This window comes from Penicillium soppii (genome assembly GCF_028829465.1).
Source record: "Penicillium soppii strain IBT 18220 chromosome Unknown utg000003l, whole genome shotgun sequence".
NCBI lineage: Eukaryota > Fungi > Ascomycota > Eurotiomycetes > Eurotiales > Aspergillaceae > Penicillium > Penicillium soppii.
In genome coordinates, this window is record NW_026643233.1 from 87,660 (window position 1) to 104,912 (window position 17,253).

Consider the following 17,253-nt stretch of genomic DNA (forward strand, 5'->3'; position numbering starts at 1 on the left):
TTAATATCTTATATCTTTTCTACATGTTCAAGATGCGTTTCACTTTCGTGCTTGCCTTGACTAGTGTCACAGGCCTGGCGCTCTCAGCCCCGGGACAATCGCTATCAAAAAGAGCATCTTCGTTTGTCTGTATGTACAAACGGATTCCCAGTCCTAATCCGAAGATCTAACCATACTTTTAAAGGGTTTGGTGCCAATGAGTCTGGTGCAGAGTTTGGGAGTGGGAACATTCCAGGGGTGTTGGGCACAGATTATATCTGGCCATCAACGTCCACCATCCAAACGCTGCGTAATGCAGGAATGAACATATTCCGTGTTCCTTTTGCAATGGAGCGTTTGGTTCCTGGAACTCTGACATCGAGTCCGGATGCGACCTATCTAGCTTCTCTGAAAAGTGTATGTCATGCTAATCCATGTACGACAGTCAAGTATATTACAACGTTAACGATAAGGACCACAATTAGACCGTGAATTTTATCACTTCAAGTGGTGCTTATGCTATTGTCGATCCTCACAATTTCGGACGGTAGTAAGTCTGCATAGTTTATACGAGTCCAAATTGCAGCAACCTAACATTCTCTAGCTATGGCAATATCATCACATCGACGAGTGATTTTGCAGCATTCTGGAAAACGCTAGCTGCAGAATTTGCGTCCAATGATAAAGTCATTTTTGATACAAGTGAGCTCCCATCTTTCAATGTAAATCCTGTTATACTGACTTTGCAGACAACGAATTCAATTCGGAAGACCAGACCCTAGTTCTGAATCTCAACCAGGCCGCCATAAACGCAATCAGAGCCGCAGGAGCCAAGTCGCAGTACATCTTCGTGGAGGGAAATTCATGGAGTGGAGCGTGGACATGGACAACCGTGAATGACAACATGAAGGCTTTGACGGATCCACAAAACTTGATCATTTATGAAATGCACCAATATCTGGACTCAGATGGGTCTGGTACATCAGAGACATGTGTGAGCTCAACTATCGGTCAGGAGCGCGTTGTGGCGGCTACGCAGTGGCTAAAAGACAATGGGAAGAAAGCGTTCCTGGGCGAATTTGCTGGCGGAGCCAATGCCGTTTGCTCCAGTGCTGTCAAAGGCATGCTTGACTATTTGCAGGCTAATAGCGATGTCTGGTTAGGCGCATCCTGGTGGGCAGCTGGACCCTGGTGGGGAGACTATATCTATAGCTTTGAGCCCCCATCTGGGACGGCCTATACTTACTATATGAGTCTACTGCAAGCTTACTTTCCCGGATCTAGTGGCTCGAGCACAACCACCACTACAGCTACCACCACCAAAGCCACTACCACTACCACGGCCTCCACGACAACCAAGGCGGCCACCACCACCACTGGATCAATCACTACAGGCGCTGCTCATTATGCACAATGTGGTGGAGCTGGCTGGACAGGAGCTACTTCATGCGCAAGTCCCTACACTTGCCAGAAACAGAACGACTATTACTCGCAGTGTCTCTAAATGAGTGAGAAGAAAGGACAAGGTCGTCAGATGTGCTAGTTAATTCAGTCTATAGCCAGTGGAACATTCTTTTGGTCGTAATTCATTCGTTATTCAGGCGAACATTGTTGAAATCTACTCTTCATATTTACATAATCGTAGGTATTTTTTTCAGGTCAGTTTCGTAGTCTCGTAGATGAAACACAATCAAAAAGGAGACGGATCCATGATATGGTAAGGATTGCAAGTCGCACTTGTGAAGGTTCCTTTTCTTTACTGCAGAGCATTGACCAACTCATCGACACTCTTCATCTCACGAGCATTGTTCTCTCCAACGTCCAGCGCGACCAAGAAACGACTGACGCAGTTGTATCCGGCGATTCCAGTGGTGAGCTCTACAATCTCACGATCATCGTACCCAACAGTCTTCAATTCAGCGAACACGGTATCTTGCACAGTGATTGTGCGAGTCATCTGATCAGTATAGCGCAGGACGGCACGCTGTTGCGGGGTGAGCGCGCTGTTCTCGAGCTCCGTAACATCCCCCTCGGCGGTGCAGGGCAAAGTGCGAGCAGCATGCAGCTGTTCAGGCTTGATACCACCCTTCAACGCCAATGGCGCATGGGCATTCCATTCGTAGATAGCATTGTTGAGCACGGCGACACGGCAAACCGCCAATTCCATGACACCCGAGTCGACGGTGGTGCGCGAGCGAATCGCTCCGATGAAGCTGTTCCAGCCATCGGCAACGGGTGGGCTATGAAGAAGGGAGAGATCAAGCGGGATCAGGGGACGAGGATTTCTACGCTCAGCAATCCGGGCATAAATGTCGGCGGTGTCGGTGGATGCATCGGCCGGGGGGTAGATGGGGCGTAGGGAAGACGCATGGTGCGTATTTGAATTCCAATTGATTTAAGACGAGGGATTCTCCGTTGGAAGAGGTACATAGCCCGGTTTCAAGAATGTATACCCCATGTTTTATTCCCCGGCATCAATCTCAAAGATCATAACCGAGGAGCTCCGGGGGAAATTGTTGATGAGGGGCAGAGCGGGAAATGCCTTATCCGCTAAGTGGGGGAAGGTTTCTCCGGCAACTGACATGTTGATGTTTGATGCCTACTCCGTACTATTATTATTATATGGTTTGTTCTCAACTTCTAGAATTATACAATGTAGACATGTTGTTAAACGTTGTCTATACATATGTAGACTTCAAGTGATCAAAAGATACCTAGCGATATAATACAGTCACAGCCTATCAAGTACCGAAATAGACCTCAGCTGCAATTTATTTGGCTTGAGTATAAGTGGCTAGCAGAAGCGAGTAAGACCTTACAGATTCTATGTATAATAACATACATGTATAGACCCCTAGACATCCTGATATCCCGGGGCCAAGATAATCATTGCTTGTATATATCTCGACTTATACCTCTCTGTATCCACAGATTCATCTTGCTATCCTAAAGCTACCTAGGTAAGAGCTATGGATGTCACATTTAATCCCAAGCACCAAGACCCCTTCTAATAGTTCTACTGAGCTCTCCAACTACCTTTATGAAAGTCATGGTTGATACTACTGATACTACTTAGTATTACAAATTCAATATTGCAGTTTTACCTAGGTATTTTAGTACATGAAATTTGCAATTGTACCCGAATTACGAAACATAAGATAAACCAATGAATTGAAAATATTCAAGTGCAGTCAAAAGAATCATGTAAACTTTTTCATACAAACCTCGTAAGGCAGATGTGGCGACCCCTCGGGAGTAAAACGCACTCCCGGTGCCGCCCCTCGATGCCGATATCCAATAATTCTTTCTCTATATTCCAGGGACTTTGCTAACATATGTTCCGTTCTATATTCTCACGGTTCTCACGGGCACCAGCCTTTATACCTCAATCTCGATCATTCTCACATACTCCAATCGCAAGTATGAAGCATCATTTGATGGTCGGTACTTGGACCGCACCCGGTCGCATCTATACCGTGCAATTTGACGACGAGGCCCTCACACTCGAATTGGTCAAAAAGACCGACATTCCCGAAGCTGAGCCTATCTCATGGATGACGTTCTCGCATGACAAGAAGGCTATCTATGGTGCGGCCATGAAGAAGTGGAACAGCTTCGCGGTCAACAGCCCGACGGACATCGTCCACCAAGTGTCACATCCTGTTGCCGGTCACCGTATGTAGGACTCCAATGTCATGTGGATCAATTCCGCTAACTTGTGCAACAAGCTTTGGCTCCTAGCAGCGAGACCAACACTCGTGCTATCTTCGTGCTTGCCGCCCACAAGCCCCCTTACAATGTTTACGGCAACCCATTCTATAACCACGCGGGATACGGTAACGTGTTCTCTGTGAAGCCCGATGGAGCTCTGGACAACAACATCCAGAATTACGAATATGTCCCCAACACCGGTATCCACGGCATGGTGTTCGACCCTACAGAGACTTACCTGTACTCCGCCGATCTTACAGCCAACAAGATTTGGACGCACATCAAGGATTCCGAGACCGGCGAATTGACCCTGGTGGACTGCCTCGAGGCCCCGGACGCTGGCGACCACCCCCGCTGGGTCGAGATGCACCCAAGCGGCAAATACTTGTATGCGCTGATGGAGGCAGGTAACCGATTGGCAGTCTACGTGATCGATGAGCGTACTCACAAGCCAGTGTTCACTCACATCACCTACCCACTGCTACCTTCTGGTGAGTTCGACGCGACCGACAACTTGATTAACCGACTAATTCAACAACCTAGGCCTCCCTCCACGCAATAAGTATCGTGGTGATGTCACATTCTGCACCCAGAGCGGCGACTATCTGTTCGCGACTACCCGGTCAAACCACTTCGATGTGACTGGCTACATCACCGCATTCAAACTCGGACCGAACGGAGAGATCGAGCGCCAGCTCTTCATCAACCCCACATCGACTAGCGGTGGCCACTCCAACGCTGTCAGCCCCTGTGATTTCAGTGATGAGTGGGTGGCACTTTGCGATGACCAACTAGGATTTGTCGAAATGTACCGCTGGCGCGAAGAGAAGTTGGCACGCGTCGCGCGTGTGGATATTCCTGAGCAAGGATTTGGTATGAATGCCATTTGGTATGATTAATGAAAATGAGAATAGAATTAAAATATAAGATGAATTGCATCAATTACATCAATTACAATATTGAACAACATAAAAAGAAAAAATACTAGTGTAGAATGTTAAGTGAACAAGTTTGTACAACGCAAAATAGAAATGAATCTCGGCAGTCGAGTTCGGTTGCGGTTTGCTTTCATCCGCCGCAATGCCGGACTTCTTCTCTACGGGGGAACGGGGGAACTTATAGTTATGTTTCTAAATCCTCTTAACCCTCTATTCTCTCTGAGATCGAGTTATTCATTTCAATCATTTTGAATCCACCATGCCTACCCCCGGCCTTCTCTACGTCACCATGCAGCCCAAGGGCTCGCTGCCGGACACCCAATTCCACGACTGGTATAACACGGAACACGGGCCTCTGCGTTTGCGTCTGCCCTTCGTCACCAATGGCTTCCGTTTCCGTGCGACCGATGGAGAGAAGCCCGAATACGTGGCTCTGTATGATATTACCGACATGGACGAGTTGACCCGCAAGACCTACCTCGACTTGCGAACCGACCTGATCAAGACCGAGCGGGAGAAGAAGACCATGGCCCAGATCGACGTGGGTCGTCTATTGTATGACCTGGTGGATGAGCGCAGAAGCCCGGACTTCCGCCCCTTGGAAGACCAAGCCGACACAGATGCCGAGACTCGAGGCAGCGTCCTCATCGCCGTCCGAGTTGCTACTCACCCCGACCCCGCCAAGCAAGCTGATCTGGATAAATGGTATCGCGAGGAACACTTCGACATGCTCTCTCGTGTACCAGGATGGCGCCGGAGTCGTCGTTTCGTGACTGCAGCAATTGATTCCGCCGCCGCGCGCGAATCTCTGACCCTCTATGAATACGCCCCCGTCAATGGTCTTGGAGGTGAGGCCCACAAGGCTGCCATGAATACTCCCTGGGGGGCACGTCTTATGAGTGAGGTAGTGACCTCTAAGAACCGTCGTGTCTATGAGTGGTACTACACCTTTGGCCCTGCTCCTCGTGAGCTCACTTCCCTTGCTGCCCCGGATGTCATTGGACCCTGGAGCTCCAACGACGGTCGCACTCGCACATTCCCTTCGACTTCCCGCCCAGCAGTCGAGTCCTTCGTCACCACTTCAGATGGTGTTGAAATTCCCTATCGATTGGAGGGTAGCACCGACCCCTACGCGCCAGTGGTTGTGCTGAGCAACTCCATCCTGGTCAACTGGAACATTTGGGACCGTTTTGTTGATGCGTTCTTCGCCCAGAAGCAGAACCAACGCTACCGCGTCGTACGTTACTTGACTCGCGGCCGCCGCTCTGCGAGCGGAGAGCAGCCTGTCAACATTGATGTGCTGGCCTCGGACCTTGCTACTTTGCTAGAGGCTCTGCGCGTACCCCCCAAGGCCGCCCGTCTCATCGGAGTCAGCCTAGGTGGTGTCACCGTTTTGAACACTGCCCTCCTGCACCCGGAGCGCGTTGGCGCCTTCATCGCATGCGACACCAACTCCTCCGCCCCTGAATCCAATCGCAAGGCGTGGGGTGATCGCGTGGCCATCTGCGAAAAAGAGGGATCTGTTGACCCGGAAACTAACGAACCCATTGTTGGCGAGGAACTGGCCGAGGTCACCACTCGCCGTTGGTTCGTGCCAGAGTCGTATGAGACCCAGCCTGAGGTTCTCGCCCCCGTCAAGGAGGCAGTCCGCACCAACAGCCTGAAGGGCTTCGCCCACAGTGTGCAAGCACTTTGCGCATACGATATCCGTGAGCGCATGGCTGCTGCCACTGTCCCGGGTCTGTTCGTCGCTGGTGCCAACGATGGTGTTCTGCCACAAACTATGCAGAAGATGGCCGCGGATCTGCGTGGCGGCGCCGAACTTAAGATCATTGATCGCGCCGGCCATCTACCTATGGTGGAGCAGCCCGTGGTCTTCGCCGAAGTTGTGACTGAATTCCTAAGCAAAATTGATGGTTGATTGGATTCCTACGGGATATGTGTAGATATATTTATGTCCCCCGGAGTATATAGAGAGATGACTGATGAATGTGTTTTATGACCACTCCTGCCCCAAGTATTTTCCTCCAATAGTTCGAGGACTCGATTTCTCTTCCAGGCGCTGGATTTCCTTCACAGGGCAAGATCACAACCTGAGAACCGGTGTTGTGGGCGTTGGTGGTTATTTGCGCATGATCACATAGTCTATAGCGTACGCCTCGCATATTTATTTGTCCCAATGTGTGATAACGCGGTTCAAGGCTTCGAATAGAAAGACGGCCCTTGTTTGATATAATAATAACGGTTCAATGAGCTGAAGTGTCATGTGGACGAGGAGATGACCGGTGGCAGGTGGGCATATATGTTTTGTGAGCTGTGTATCAGTCATCAGCAAATTTTAGACTGCACATCACAGCTACATTATCTGCATCATAAGCATCTGACTCTTGCGACAGAGAAGAGAGAGTCAGAAAATGAGAAGATCAGGAAAGTCCACAGGGATCAGTTAGTACCACTTCGCCCTTCGGTAGACGAAAGCTGCCAAAGACGAAGTTCTACTTGCGGGGAAACACTTTGCAACTCTTCTCTCACAGTCAGTCTCTGGTCCTTTCCAAACTTCTTCTTTTCTTGTTCTTATCTTCAAAATGCCTGATAGCAAGATCCCTCAGCCGGGTCCTGCAAAACTAAAGCGTAATGCAGGTCCCGACGAATGGCTGGAAGCCGCCAAAGACTGCAAGTATCTTTCGGAGCCACACATGAAACAGCTTTGTGAGATCGTCAAGGAATATATGATGGAAGGTGAGTAATTTCCTTTTCGAAATATCTCGAATGCTTGAGCTCAGGTTCCTCGACAAATGCTGACTCGGACAGAATCCAACATCCAACCAGTATCCACGCCTGTCACAGTCTGTGGTGATATCCACGGCCAATTTTACGATCTCCTGGAACTTTTCCGTGTCTCTGGCGGTATGCCCGATGGTACGGAACTCGACTCTCCAAAGGCCTCCCCTTCCGTGATTACCTCCGCCGATATCGAACCCCCATCCAGCATCTCAGACCCCAAAATTCGCAAAAAACTTCGTGGCCCTAGTACAAACCCCAATGATGAGGAGGCAGATTCAGTCCCACGAAGCCGATCGGGCAGTGGTGTCCCTGAAGATCTTCAGATCAATCGCAACTTTGTGTTCCTAGGCGATTATGTGGATCGTGGATACTTCAGCTTGGAGACATTAACGCTTTTGCTCTGTCTCAAGGCAAAGTTAGTTTGATTCCGTGGGGTTGATATGGATCGCACATTTCTAACAACTGTTTAGATACCCTGATCGAGTCACTTTGGTTCGTGGCAATCACGAGTCGCGACAAATCACCCAGGTTTATGGGTTCTACGAAGAGTGTTTTCAAAAGTATGGCAGTGCTTCAGTATGGAAGGCCTGCTGTCAGGTTTTCGATTTCATGACATTAGGAGCTATTATTGACGGCAAGGTACTATGTGTCCACGGTGGTTTAAGTCCCGAGATTCGCACACTAGACCAAGTCCGCGTGGTAGCTCGTGCACAAGAAATCCCTCACGAGGGTGCCTTCTGTGACCTTGTTTGGTCTGACCCGGATGATGTCGAGACCTGGGCTGTCAGTCCACGAGGAGCAGGTGAGACATATCAGAATTATTATACTGTTGTAAGCTAACAGTCGTTTCTTTTCTTTCAGGGTGGCTCTTTGGAGACCGAGTGGCCGATGAGTTCTGTCATGTCAACGACCTCTCTTTGATCGCACGTGCACACCAACTGGTCAACGAAGGCTACAAATACCACTTCAACAACCAAAACGTCGTCACGGTATGGAGTGCGCCAAACTACTGCTATCGATGTGGAAATTTGGCCTCCGTCTGTGAAATTGGGGAGGATCTCAAGCCCTCCTTCAAGCTGTTTAGTGCAGTGAGTGATGACCAGCGGCATGTTCCAACCTCGCGACCAGGCCGCAGCGAGTACTTCTTGTAAGATGTTATGTTACGAGGTTTACACCGGCGCTGGCGTTCGGTTGGGATTTAGGGTGGAAGCATGGGCATTTATAATGATTTAGACCAGAATTAATGATGCATATGCCTTTTTGATATAAGAATCTAAAATGAACAAGAACAACGTATGTTTGATCTGTATTGGAATAGAACGCAAAGCCAAAGAGATAGTCATCCCCACTCCATTTCCAATGTTCCCGTATTATTGTATGCAAAGTCAAACAAAACACGGGGCTCGCAATGATTTTTAATATCAGAGCGGCAGAGAAGTTGATTGAATGGGTGTATAGCTGCCGAGGCAGTCCCGGCCCCCGGAACTCATCCCGGGGGCTTCGGGATTGATGCCGGATTCACCTTTAAAAGGATCACGGATATGTACATGTGCGAACTAGCTACACTCGAATCAAACAAAATGGAAAAAGTCGATGTTCTGATTTGTGGTAGTGGATCTGCTGGTCTTTCTGCTGCCACTTGGCTCGCCAAGTACGGCGTGCGATGCAAAGTCCTAGAGCGTCGGGATGGACCTATGAAGATGGGCCAAGCCGATGGCGTGCAATGTCGCACCGTGGAGATTTTTGAAAGTTTTGGGGTTGGCGAGGAACTACTTCGCGAGGCTTACCATGTTCTAGAAGTCAACTTCTGGGCCGATGATGGCGAAGGCATCAAGCGAACCGGGCGAACGGCAGATACTCAGCCTGGTCTATCACATCAACCTCATGTCATTTTGAATCAAGCACGTATCAACGAGCTCCTCATTGAGCTAATGAAGAAATACAACAATCAGCAGATCGACTATGGCTACAACGTGACCGACGTGGAAGTTGATAGCAACTCAGCCGATGACCTTGACGCCTATCCAGTCAAGGTGACTACGGAAAAAGATGGAAGGACGCAGGTTTTTGCAGCCAAGTATGCCTTGGTGAGTGGTTTCTGTGCATTGCTTAAAGCCAAAAGTACTCATTACCTCGACTTCAGGCGTGTGATGGGGCACACAGTGTTGTCCGCAAAGCCCTTGGGTACAAAATGATCGGTGACAGCAGTGATGCAGTTTGGGGTGTCATGGATATGGTGCCCCGCACTAATTTCCCAGATATACGCAAGAAGTCTACGCTTCGCTCCAAATCAGGAAATATCTTGATCATCCCCCGGGAGGGTGAGAGCAATAACCTAACCAGATTTTATATTGAACTTGCTCCGGGAACCAACCCGAAGGAGGTCACATTGAAAGAATTACAGGAAAAAGCTCAAAGTATCTTTTATCCTTACAAGATTGACTTTTTGGAAACCATCTGGTGGTCAGCATATGCAATCGGGCAGCGTCATGCCGACTTCTTCCACAGGGACCACCGAGTATTTTTGGCCGGTGACGCTTGCCATACTCACTCGCCCAAGGCAGGTCAGGGTATGAACGTCAGTCTGCAGGATGGCTATAATATTGGCTGGAAACTTGGCGAGGTTCTGACTGGTCTAGCCTATCCATCGCTTCTTGAAACTTATGTTTTAGAACGTCAAAAGGTCGCCATTGATTTGATTGATTTTGACCGTTATTTCTCGAAATTGTTCTCATCGGGCGCTCAAACCTCCCCTGTCGAGTTTCAGGAGGGTTTTATCCAAGCTGGGAAATATACTGCTGGGTTGACAGCCAAGTACGATGTGTCGCCCATCACTTCGACGTTGGAATCTACACAGCTTTCCTCCAACGTGATTGTCGGCATGCGGCTTCCCAGCGCACAGGTCGTACGATTCTGTGACTCTAAGCCTCTACAGCTCATGCATTCCCTCAAATCGGACGGCCGATGGCGTATTATGGCTTTCGTGGGTGACTTGAGTGTATCAGAGAACAAGAGAAAGCTCAACAAGGTGTGTCGTGACCCGGAATGCAGTTTGACCTCATCTAATTCACCATTCCATAGCTCGGAGAGTATCTGAGCGCAGCCGATGGCCCAATCTATAGCTTCACACCCCGGAATCAGGAATGTGATAGCCTGATTGAGACCATTTTGATCGGTCATGGAGAACGACACGGGGTAGAACTGGACCAAATCCCCGAATGCTTTTACCCAATCTCCGGCAAAAACCAGACTCGAGGTACAAACCCGTCTTCAAAAACATCAAGCTTGAATCTAACCTTTACTATCAGATCTTCACAAGATATACTATGATGATGAGAGTTTTAACAAGGGCCACGGTCATGTATATGAGCACCTGGGCATCGATCCAATGCAAGGTGCCATCATCATTGTCAGACCAGATCAATGTGAGATAAAACCCTACAGGAAAGGTATATCAATTACTGAACTTTTGATTGCTAGATGTTTCTGCCGTTATGGGACTAGCCGATTATCCTGAAATTGGCAAATTCTTTGCTGGGTTCCTCAAACGCCAAATGTAGGTTGGTCGCCGGTGGACACAGACAAGAGAACATCTCAGCTAAACCCATACTTTTCATTGGCATAAATAGTTGATCTATGCTAGCATATCCGATCGATGGTAGACTGTGATAGGAATTCGGTCATTTTTCATTTTAGGAAAGATTGAGCGATGTGTGGATGTTCGTACAATTGCTATGATGTATCTGATATTTCGGGGTATGACACTCGTTAAAGTATTTTCACGACCGGAAATATACTCGAATATAGCAATTGAAATCTATTGACTTGCTCTATCTATCCATTCTAAGCTAAACGTATACCTACTTACTTCCAAGGTATTGAATTTAGAGCGGATCGAGCCGGCATCGTCCAGATGGGAGTACGAGTGGAGACCAAAAGCTTGTGTAAATGATGTCAACCATCTCAATGATGACCACTTCATGGATTCATAGTAATTCTGAAGTTATATTCACTACCTCACTAAATAGCCTTTAGGGACTAAAATCTATCGCTCTGAAATTTACCCGAGATTCAAATGCATCGGATAACCCGGGTGGAGAAAGCGTACACACCCGATTTCCTTCTACCCCTCGATTCACTCTACTGCTTCATCAAACTCTCACACATTGATCTCAGATCTTTGAAATGGATACCTTGTCGCCGCCACCTAAGCTCATTCATCTCTTTACTCTACGTTGTGCGGTAGACCCGCCAATGGAAGTTGGCCATGGTCCCTATGGTCGACGGCGATGTGTTCCCATCATATCTGGGTCTGTTCAAGGGAACTATCTGAATGGCGAGGTTGTTCCAGGTGGTGCAGACTTCATGTAAGATATGAATCTCGGCGCAATATGTGCAAACTAACGAATCGGTAGGTTAGTTGAAGAAGATAACACAACACATGTGAATACCAATTATATGATCAAAAGCGACGACGGCGCTTTTCTCTATATCCGGTAAATTAGGCTTGGACTCAATAGGGAGTTGGAGTCATGCTAATGAAGCGATAGTACTGAAGGGACTCGGGCAGGCCCACCAGATGTCCTTCGAGCATTGATGGAAGGCGGACCAGTCGATCCTAGTCAGTATTGGTTCCATCTACATGTGAAGATTGAAACAGGCTATGAAAAGTACAAGTGGATGAACAATCGAGTCATTGTCGGACGAGCAACGAGAGCGAAAGGAGAAGTGGCTTATGATGCATACTTTTTGGAAAACAATCCATGATGAAGTTGAATGGACTCAAGGACCGAAACTGGAAGGAATCAGACATAAGGCATTATATATGGTCTATAAAAATTCGATTAGATATACAAAAGCCGACTGGCTTTACTCAATGGGAATGAAAGCGTTGCAGTAACACCTCGGCCAAGTTGACGTATCGCCCCTGGCTCACGTCTTGCTGGGCAAGGATCTGCTCTGCTATCCCATGCGCCCAGACAAACTCGGAGTGGAAATCACGTAGTTCCCACAAACGTTGCCGGAGCCAGGATTGATGAGTTGCATCCCCGGTTTCGATCACCGCCATCAGCAATGGCCAGTGCAGTCGCGTGAGAAGCATTGGATTAGACAAAAATTGCTTTTGGGCGATGTCAATGATCCCTGCAGTAGCTTGTTGGTCAATGGGTGCAGGAAGAGCATCAACACATAGAAGACGACGGTATAGGAGAATCTGGGCATAAAAAGTAGAAACGGCCATGTAAATAGTGTTGAGTGTCCGCCTAGCGGAGACGCTTCCCGCAAACCGTGCAGTGATAAACAGATCGGAGAATTTCTAACGCAATCAGTGCCGCTGCGAACCTTTGGAATGGGCGGCACTCACCTCTCGAACGGCGAGAATCTCGCGGAAGAGGGACTCAGTGGATTTAGCGGTACCAGCCGCAGATTCCACGAGGACCTTCCAAGTTTTATGGCGTAACAAAAATCCCGCATGTAATAACTCCAAGGCCCTATAGTTTTCGATGTCGTCTAAAACCTCCTCGTCGGGGTACTGCTCGCCCCAAAAGCACCGGCCCCAGAGACGAGCACAGCGATGGAGATGATCCGGCTGTAGTGCGGGATTCCCAGACTGTGCAACATAGTCATTGAGGGATTCTGTGAGTCCAATCGGACGGCAACTGGCATCTATATATCTATTCTATGTAAGCAGTTGCTTTGTATCGCGAATACAGAAGAAACTCACAGAATCCATAAGAGAAACTGTTCAGGAATGAATGAAACTTTGGCGACAGTCGGTGCTTCATCAGTTGGCGTACCGATTGCCGGGGGCAAGAACATATCGTTCACATCCTTGATCCGGAAGAGTCGTGGGTGTGTTTCCAAGAGTGATCGTACCCCTTGAAGGTGAAGTTGAAGCTGTAGGAAATATCAATAACAGGTCACTAATCAGTTGTAGACGAAGTAGGTTAATGACGGTCGTCCTTACATGGCGCACTGAGTGTCCGAACTGCCACTCCCAAGCGATCATCAAAAAGACGGTCGCAAAAACCGTTTCTATCTCATCCAATGATACCTGACGGGGTGTCTCGAGAAGCTGCCTGAATTCTTTCACCGCCAGACCATAGTGGTATCGTCCATGGTCATCTGCCGTTGGCCGACCGGGAGAGCGTACAACCAATCCATTGCGGTGCATGTCGCATGCTGCGAGCGCAAGTATCATCCGCATGATAACTTTGTTGGATGCGGCGGGACCTTCATAAAGATGACTAGAATTTCGGGATATTCGATCAGCCGGAGAAATCTTCAGGTAACGCGCAGTGGAAGTGAACAGTGGGCGCGATTTTCGAGAAAAGCAAACTCACCAGAAGCTGCTCCATTTCCAACCCTTCATGTAATAATAAACGAGAGACGAAGAAGGGAAGTATTGAAAGTATTGACGGTCAAGGGAGTTCAGAGCCAATGAATTGGCGCAGGCGACATTGTCGACATTTAACGAGGGGTATATAGGGGTCGGAATAGGCACCGTATGACAGAATGGAGGTAGATGAGAGGCGTCTAATGGTAAGGGATCACCTGCCCAAGAGACTGGCGAAAGACTTGTGAGAAGAACATCTGGTTGGAAGTCGACCAGGCTATCGACTTTCGGCAGCGGGCAGGTCGGATATGGATCGGAAGTAAATGGAGCAGGTTCTAAATTGCGTATTTGAGTACTCCGTCCTCTTTTCACTGGAACTCCCCATTCACAATTGAGGCGCAAAGCAGAACAGCGCCCACAGACGGGTTTTTCTTCGCCACATTTAACCTTCCGACGGCGGCAGGTACTACAGCCTAGAGAAGTAAATGGGTTAGTCGGCAGTTGGGGAAAAATCAAGAAATATGAAGCATTACCGCTTTTGGACCGGGGGCCGTTGCGCCCGGATTGCATGGACATGAAGTACCAATCCCCCACCTCTGAAACCAGCAAGGATCAACCAGGCATGAACGGAGAGTGAATTGGAAGGATTGAAGATGAATTGGCAACGATCTCTGTTCAAGTGCCGAACGATAAGCTGCGCGGGCCGATAACGCGGGGAAGCGCTGACTCATCCCTTGCATAAATGACGTTCGTGACTTTGTTCTAGGCGTTGACAAGGAATATTGTTTTATTTTGTATTTGACTATTTGAGTAGTCGAATGTATCTATATATCAATTAAAGCTGGAGGAAAGATTCATATATTCACTCTAATAATCGAGGAAAAGTGTCGCGATTCATTATATCTCACAATGCTCGGGATTTCATGCAGTGAGCGTTCAGCCTTATAGTTCCAACTTTTATGACTATAGATTCACAGAATGATAAAATTTATAAAGCTGATTGATTCGATCTCTATGGGCAGCACCTCGCGAAAAGTATTCAATAACTAACAGATTTGTTCTTGTAATTGCTTCGTTGACTCTCGAATCCGATAAAATGTATACAATCCACATACCCCGTCTTAGATGATATATCTAATCCTTCCGCACAATTTCATCTTGCCATTGATTCCGCGTTATGTCGTATAAATCATCTCCTGAAACCATATCCCATCCAATAAGTGCCAAAGATTTTCCAACAATGACTGCTTCGGTATGCGCCTCATCCGTGCCAGCGGCAGCTGCAAATGTAGGATGATGAGGAAACGATTTTTCAGGTGCGGGAATACCAAACATTGTGTGTAGCGTGGGGGTCTCGTAGCTGACATTGCCTAAATTTAAAGTCAGTACTGTCACTTGGAGTAAGGAAGCAATACCACATACCAATATCAGATGATCCTGTTAGTACTTTATCGTGTCGCTTAAGTACATCCCGGTTGTACGATCCCATGTGGACTTGGTACCGCTCGCAGAGAGTGTCGTTTAATCGGACATCGGTATAAAGTTCATCCCTTGAAAGAACAAGTTAGCTAGTCGCCTTAGGATGAGCAAATTGAACTGCATACTCTTCAATCTTCACTTGGCAACCGGTAGCCAATGCGCCGGCCTCGATACAGTTACGCACTTTTCCAATAAGAGTAGTCAGTCCAGTGAGTGTGGGACTTCTGACCTGCCAGAAGGCTTTCGTATACGCAGGAATCACATTAGCAACCTTAGGAGTGTCCAAGAAAGCGCAATGGATTCGTTGGTCCGGTAGCAACTGTTGCCGCAGGACTGCCACATTGTTATAAGATGATACTAGTGCATCTAGGGCATTGATCCCCTCCCAGGGGTTTCCGCCCGCATGAGCGTTGCGTCCCGAGAATTCACCTATATTGAGAGATTACAATTAGCGATAATTCAGCCGCCGGTATCTGCTGCCTTACAATGAATATTCTTTCTAGCATTCATGAGTGTCCCAGCAATCCCACAGCACTCTTGGCCAGGGTATATTTGCTTGGGTCCAGGATGACTTGTTGGGAGTCAGTGCATGGTTCAGTAAACGCTTCCGAAATTCGAGGACTTACGCCATCAGCGAGATATCCACGCCCTTGTAAGCCCCAGCTTCAATGAGCTTGGCTTTTCCGCCTCCATTCTCTTCGGCGGGGGTTCCCAACAATTGCGTTCGCCCAGGGAGGCCAAACTTCTTTAGCGCGAGCGATAACGCGATGAATGCAGCAACACTGCTAGTTGATATGAGGTTATGACCACATGCATGACCAATATCGGGCAAGGCATCATATTCCGCGTTAAAATTGATCAACCGGCCACCAGTCCCACTCAGAACTTCAAATGATGTATCAAGACCGTAAGCGTGGCGAGTCACCGCGAACCCCTGTGCTTCAATAAAATCGCAGATGGTATCATGTGCCTGGTGCTCCTCGTAGGCAAGCTCGGGATTTGACCAGATCTAATCACCGTCGGCCTCGCGTTAGCCTTTCCTTAATTACACTATTTGAGCAGAAGCAGCCTGGTTTTACCTGATGATTCAACTCTCGCAACTCCTTCTGAAGTCCCTCGAGCGCGGCGTCCACGAAGGCTTTGACTTCCTTGATGTTGATTTCTGTGACCGTCATGGTGTGCAAGTATCAGTCTGAATTTTGGGGGAAAGGATCTTCCAAAGTGTTTCTTTGACAAAGGTGTTCTAACAGTGGCAATATATGCATGTTTATTTAATTGTTTTTAGAATGCCACATCGGGGGGGGAGCAGACACTCTGATCAGGTAGCATTCGCGTGGCGTTTGCCGACGATCGAATGAGAGGGAGAGGCGAAGCAGAATGTGTCATGAGCACGACCATTTTGGCCTATCGCCAAATTAGTTATCTGAAAGAAACCTTGGAAGAGGTATCAATCACAGAGATTCGAGGCGGAAATAGCGGTTATCATCCCGCGATACTGAGGTTGGCCTATCAATACGGAACCCTCGGCAATCTGCACAGACATATGGAATCCGGGGTAAGATATGATGATATGTTGTCATTCAGTAGATTGGCTGGCATAAAGTGGGTAATCAAGCTCGGCTCCTTTCAAAAATACCCCAAGGTCTTGTATCCCCATACAGTCAACTTGTAGAAGATGTCTGTCTTAGAGTCTATTTGATCAAGTCAACATTCGCTGGGCAATCCAATTATTGGGTTCGGATATTATGACCGCCTATTTCTTTTCTCTCTTGTGTATTACCTATTCAAAATTACTCAAGTCGTTTTCCCGGGGTGTGATAGGGAAAGTGGGTTGCCGATGAGGATAGAAAGTGATTGCCGACGTTCCTATATCATGCATTTGATTCGCTAGACTGCCGACATAGAAATGCCAATGTTTTGCTCCTCATGAACTCTAAGCAAACAGCAACTGAATAACCAACTAAACTATAGCTATACAGATAAATGGGAAAGAATTCGGCACCTAGAACTAGCCACCGTTGTCTTTCA

General features: G+C 48.0%; 9 protein-coding genes across 9 annotated transcripts; 6 read left to right on the forward strand and 3 right to left on the reverse strand.

Annotated features, from left to right (window-relative positions):
* Positions 1 to 883: 883 nt before the first annotated feature.
* egl2 (putative endoglucanase) lies at positions 884 to 1,483 on the forward strand (the record flags this gene model as incomplete). The annotated part of the gene is made up of 1 exon (XM_057237674.1): positions 884 to 1,483. The coding sequence occupies one exon, from the start codon at positions 884 to 886 to the stop codon at positions 1,481 to 1,483; it is 600 nt and encodes a 199-aa protein (XP_057100285.1).
* Positions 1,484 to 1,735: 252 nt separating this feature from the next.
* On the reverse strand, positions 1,736 to 2,437 carry N7529_002147 (carboxymuconolactone decarboxylase family protein; the record flags this gene model as incomplete). The annotated part of the gene is made up of 2 exons (XM_057237675.1): positions 1,736 to 2,219; positions 2,433 to 2,437. 2 exons carry the CDS (start codon positions 2,435 to 2,437, stop codon positions 1,736 to 1,738), a joined length of 489 nt encoding a protein of 162 aa, XP_057100286.1.
* Positions 2,438 to 3,401: 964 nt separating this feature from the next.
* N7529_002148 (lactonase family protein) lies at positions 3,402 to 4,589 on the forward strand (the record flags this gene model as incomplete). The annotated part of the gene is made up of 3 exons (XM_057237676.1): positions 3,402 to 3,654; positions 3,708 to 4,181; positions 4,234 to 4,589. The coding sequence occupies 3 exons, from the start codon at positions 3,402 to 3,404 to the stop codon at positions 4,587 to 4,589; spliced, it is 1,083 nt and encodes a 360-aa protein (XP_057100287.1).
* Positions 4,590 to 4,887: 298 nt separating this feature from the next.
* Positions 4,888 to 6,549, forward strand: N7529_002149 (putative alpha/beta hydrolase; the record flags this gene model as incomplete). The annotated part of the gene is made up of 1 exon (XM_057237677.1): positions 4,888 to 6,549. One exon carries the CDS (start codon positions 4,888 to 4,890, stop codon positions 6,547 to 6,549), a length of 1,662 nt encoding a protein of 553 aa, XP_057100288.1.
* A 664-nt stretch (positions 6,550 to 7,213) lies between these two features.
* sitA (TOR signaling pathway phosphatase SitA) lies at positions 7,214 to 8,563 on the forward strand (the record flags this gene model as incomplete). Its single annotated transcript, XM_057237678.1, has 4 exons — positions 7,214 to 7,367; positions 7,440 to 7,827; positions 7,883 to 8,214; positions 8,274 to 8,563. The coding sequence occupies 4 exons, from the start codon at positions 7,214 to 7,216 to the stop codon at positions 8,561 to 8,563; spliced, it is 1,164 nt and encodes a 387-aa protein (XP_057100289.1).
* Positions 8,564 to 8,992: 429 nt separating this feature from the next.
* On the forward strand, positions 8,993 to 10,972 carry N7529_002151 (putative phenol 2-monooxygenase; the record flags this gene model as incomplete). Its single annotated transcript, XM_057237679.1, has 5 exons — positions 8,993 to 9,499; positions 9,556 to 10,440; positions 10,494 to 10,668; positions 10,721 to 10,837; positions 10,893 to 10,972. The coding sequence occupies 5 exons, from the start codon at positions 8,993 to 8,995 to the stop codon at positions 10,970 to 10,972; spliced, it is 1,764 nt and encodes a 587-aa protein (XP_057100290.1).
* A 625-nt stretch (positions 10,973 to 11,597) lies between these two features.
* Positions 11,598 to 12,179, forward strand: N7529_002152 (DUF3237 domain-containing protein; the record flags this gene model as incomplete). Its single annotated transcript, XM_057237680.1, has 3 exons — positions 11,598 to 11,779; positions 11,828 to 11,908; positions 11,963 to 12,179. The coding sequence occupies 3 exons, from the start codon at positions 11,598 to 11,600 to the stop codon at positions 12,177 to 12,179; spliced, it is 480 nt and encodes a 159-aa protein (XP_057100291.1).
* A 106-nt stretch (positions 12,180 to 12,285) lies between these two features.
* On the reverse strand, positions 12,286 to 13,617 carry N7529_002153 (uncharacterized protein; the record flags this gene model as incomplete). Its single annotated transcript, XM_057237681.1, has 4 exons — positions 12,286 to 12,726; positions 12,775 to 13,084; positions 13,135 to 13,307; positions 13,378 to 13,617. 4 exons carry the CDS (start codon positions 13,615 to 13,617, stop codon positions 12,286 to 12,288), a joined length of 1,164 nt encoding a protein of 387 aa, XP_057100292.1.
* A 1,263-nt stretch (positions 13,618 to 14,880) lies between these two features.
* Positions 14,881 to 16,400, reverse strand: N7529_002154 (M20 family metallopeptidase; the record flags this gene model as incomplete). The annotated part of the gene is made up of 6 exons (XM_057237682.1): positions 14,881 to 15,116; positions 15,169 to 15,296; positions 15,351 to 15,654; positions 15,711 to 15,796; positions 15,852 to 16,234; positions 16,305 to 16,400. 6 exons carry the CDS (start codon positions 16,398 to 16,400, stop codon positions 14,881 to 14,883), a joined length of 1,233 nt encoding a protein of 410 aa, XP_057100293.1.
* Between the last annotated feature and the right edge of the window lie 853 nt (positions 16,401 to 17,253).